A 4263-nucleotide genomic window follows, 5' to 3' on the forward strand; every position below is an offset into this window, starting at 1 on the left:
ATATATATGTACGTTCCATACGTGTTCTTCGCTGGTGCATAGTTGTGTTCGCTTGAATCAGATGCTTGTGTTAGTAATAAAATTACTGCTGTTAAAATATTATTACTGCTACTAATATTATCGATTATCCATGTATCGTATTTGTTGGATTCTCTTCCGTCGGAAAGACACGTTCCGTAGAATACCTTGGAAGAAGTACAAAGGCTGTAATCACCATCTTACCCGAAACGTATGCTACCGCGGTAAAGACTATCCAGACCGATTTAAGCGAGAGATCTTTCAATGAACGTTTCCATAAACGATTTAAACGAATATTTGAGCAGTACAATTGGACCGATAACTGGACAGAGGAACATTATTATGAGGAAGAAAAAGCGAAGTATCTCTAATTAGTATAGCAAATAAATTTTCTTATTTTGAAGAGCTTTCTTTCTCTATCATAATAAACGAAATAACCGTCCGCAAACGTTATATGATCAAATGACGTTCACACAAGTAAGGAACAACAAGCAGTGTCTATCTATAAAAGTCCGTATATATTATTATGTAGTAAGAGCAGCGGTATCTCAGATAAGAAGAATTATTGCTACTGCGGTGTAATAGAATAGAGTTTATAACAAAAATATATTATAGCCGATGACAATGCATTCCGTATTGTAAATTTCTCGCTATGAGTTTTTAAGGTGCGTTCTAAAGTATAATGACCTGCATAGAAGACTGTTAAAAGCACTAGTAAATGTATTGTTATTTACATAGGTTAAAATTTTTCATTTGCGAATATTGTACATGAGAAAGAAACGAAAACTTGTGCGGCAATTCTCGTTCTAATCAATGAACTTAATTGGAAATAAATAAGATTGGAAACTGCAAGTTTTGCACTGTGATTATTTTTATACTGAACACTAATAAAGGCGCAAGAAGGAGTTGAAAGTATTCTGTGTTACTTAGCTTAAGAAAACAAATAATCGCTCTAGCTTTGTTGAGCGGTAATAAATTATTTTCTACCTTCGTTTATTTACTTTTTAAATACAGCACCCAACAACATATTACTAGGCAAGATAATATGTTGTTAAATATATATGAAGTGATTAGATATAGTTACTGATGAATTTGGTAAATACTCAAATGTAAATGTGCAAGAATTATAAGCTAAATACGAAAGGAGATATTTTTTTATGAGCGTAAAGATTTTGGGATATATCTATTTGATCTTGAAAGCCTATGCACTGTAATCTCCAATCTATGACTAGGTCAAAGATGTTATGGCTAAACTTTTCAGTTGCACATGTCAAGTCAGGTTCTACACACGTTCGTAGCATTATTTTTACAGATGTAAAAGAGAAACACTTTCTTGGTTGCCATTGTGCCATATTCTGTCGGTACTTTGAGTATCGCGCTTTAAACCTATTTTTTTGTGGCCTGTTCTTTTAGGTTGATGACGAAGTGCGCCTTTGTCAGATAATTAGTTCCGAATAGAAGTATACTAAGTCCGATTGTAGCAAATGTTAATTTTTTTGCTAGAAGCGCAATCTGCCCTTAGTCTTCGCTCTAGATTTTGAGTACATACGTATATCTCATCTGAGATACAATTCATACGTCAGGCCCAAGTATTTGTCTTCGCTAAATTCTCCCATAACGGGTAATCATATTCAAACTTTTTGTTCAACGAATTGATCATAATTAGAGTTATGTGCACAAACGATGCTCCCTGATGTTTTTAGTGACGTTCTTGTGACGACTTTGCTTAGCTTATTACTCAGTATTTGGAAAAATATATATCTGTGGCATTTGCCTACACCTAATTCGTGCCCAAGTACTTTAGGCCTTGTTTGTGTTGAGATAGGTCGCTTATTTTATCATGTTCTCTGCTAGTTGATCTTTTTTTTGTTTTCCGTAATTTGGATACAGGTGTCGTTAGCGAAATTGCACTAGTTCAATACAACAGAGTTCATGGAGGTAACTTATCTACGTGTCGAGAAAGATGAATTCCATAACCGAATCTTGCAGGAATTGCTATTCGTTAACACTATCGAAAACATGCTCTAAATCTAGAGCAATCGAAGGGATTGTTTCAATGTGGCTTGCTGAAGGATCTCTAATTTTACAGATAAGTTTTATCGAATCATTGCTAAAAGGACGCCTAAAACCTAAAAGGCTCTTCGCTCTCGAGCTGGACGTTATCACGATTATACTTAGAGCAACATTTACCCTAGAATTGATAAAATTACTATTAATTAAGCATTGCTGTAAATCTAGGTAGATCAACTTAACAATTAAATAAAAAATAAATAAATATTATAATAAATAAATTAATTAATTAAAATCTGTACCGGGTCTTTATGACTGAGATTAAGTGTACTAGTAAACATTTCATTTTGTATCTATCTAGGTAAATTGGCTAATTTAATTAAATTAGGAGCTAAATTAGATGAGGCTTTGCTTAAAATAGAAATTTTCTTTTCTTCTGATGCTGTTTTAACTTTCTCTTAACTCTATTGAACGAATTAAGAATGTATAGAAAATACATGCTTAATTTGTCCAATTCAAAAGTGATCATTTACGTTCTTGATTTTTATATCAGCACGGCTTTTCGGTTTTAGTGCTTTTATGAGTATAACAATTACAGTTTACTTCGTGAGAAATTAGCGTATGAAATCTTTAGGCCCTTATTGTATTTAGATATTCATCAGCCTTTTTGCTTTGTTATTCAATTAATTGATGTTAATATTTCCTCTATTCAATCCAGTTAAGCTGCGATCTTGGAAGTTACATATTTCAAGCTATTTAACGTTCAAGTTGAGCAATGCATCTAGCCATTAGCCATCTTTATTTCTGCTACCAAAAATGTTATTATATGAAAATTTCTTTCCATAATGTAATTCAGCTAGCCGTGTTTTTTTTTTGTCGAGCATCAGATAAACCACCAATAACCTTTTATCAGCTATAAACACATTGTAATTCAAGCAACTATACCGAAGTAGCTATATTGTTACATTCACTGCTTACATTTACCCTAATTTAACATTGATAATCTGACAGTTGGTACAAGTGGGAAGAGGTCTTAAGGCAAACTATACGCCAGTGGTGTCCTTACATAGTTTTCCTCCACTGGAGATTACAGCGCTTAGATAAGTAAAAGATGAAAAAAAAAATGTGTTTTTTGGCCTTTTATATTAAATTATGTATTTTTTTCAAGCGTAAACATAATTATTTTCCTAAATTTTAATTTTTTAACTATTATCTATGGCCCAATGAAGTCGTGGTCCGTGCATGCTTTGATGACAAAAATGAGTTACTTGGGAGCATTCGCTTACTAAACACAGTGACCGACATGACTGGTACGCAAAGGGAAAAACGTTCGCTTTCATTGATCATACATGGAGAACAGTGTATAAACTGAGCTAAATTGTTTTCACATATTCGACATTTTCGCCAAATATCTTTTTAAATTGAATCGAAGACTATTATTTTAGATTTGACACAATTTTATCTTATCGTACACTTGTCGCCAGCTTTTGGTATCTTCCATGATGTCCAGGCTTACGCATTGTACATAAATCCGCAGATCAATTTATCCACTGTAATGCGATTACCTTGGAGACGCGTTAATGTTAGTAGTAAAGTAGAATAATGCGGCACGTCAAGATGAGATACGCAATCGTCCATGGCTGTTCTGTCTGTAAAATTGAAATGGTACAGAGTTATAGTGGTAAGGGAGGGTGTGCGAGGGTCGGTAAGGTGCGCGGTGAATCTCAGTGAAAGCCGTCGAGCAAGGCGTCAGGGATTCGGATCTAACTGGAATGTTCTCTCGGGCGTCGCGGCCTCGTCCGACCACAAAAAATCGGCATTGTAGGCCGTTAGTGTGTGTCTATACCTTTCGTTGTATGTTAGCTCGATGTGTCCGTGTACGTGTCCCGATCAGTCTGCAAAACACGGGCACTGACACATCTACAGCGAACTTCTTGCGTTCGCGGAGCACAGCCACTATTTTCGCACATCGTTCCTTCTACCGTTAATTCTTGTTACCCAACCTTCAAGAGGGACCGATATACAGAACCGAAGACTATATGCCGTAGAAAGATTCGTAGATAAAAAAAAAAAAGAAGATAAGCGACTCGTATGAGGGGTCTCAAGCTGGTCGTCTTGCAGCCGCGGCAACGAATGGAAGGAAAGCAAAGACCGACATCTTTTCTCGAATGGCATATTCGGAAAAGAGTGCAGCGTTTCGTCCGTTGTGCATTGTACCAGTTCCGAATGAACAGA

The 4263-nt window shown here is 35.5% G+C and overlaps 1 protein-coding gene across 2 annotated transcripts in view; it reads left to right on the plus strand.

Moving 5' to 3' along the window:
* Window positions 1-870, plus strand: part of LOC111246804 (lysosomal acid phosphatase-like) — an 11877-nt gene extending 11007 nt beyond the window's left edge. For both annotated transcript variants that reach the window (XM_086976882.1, XM_022797133.2), the window contains one exon: window positions 168-870. In XM_086976882.1, the coding sequence (XP_086833008.1) occupies window positions 168-286 (119 nt within the window). In that variant the 3' untranslated portion in view covers window positions 287-870. The remainder of the gene's footprint in view (window positions 1-167) is intronic.
* Window positions 871-4263: the final 3393 nt, after the last annotated feature.

This window comes from Varroa destructor, unplaced genomic scaffold (genome assembly GCF_002443255.2).
Source record: "Varroa destructor unplaced genomic scaffold, Vdes_3.0 BEIS01000001.1, whole genome shotgun sequence".
NCBI classification, from domain to species: Eukaryota; Metazoa; Arthropoda; class Arachnida; order Mesostigmata; family Varroidae; genus Varroa; species Varroa destructor.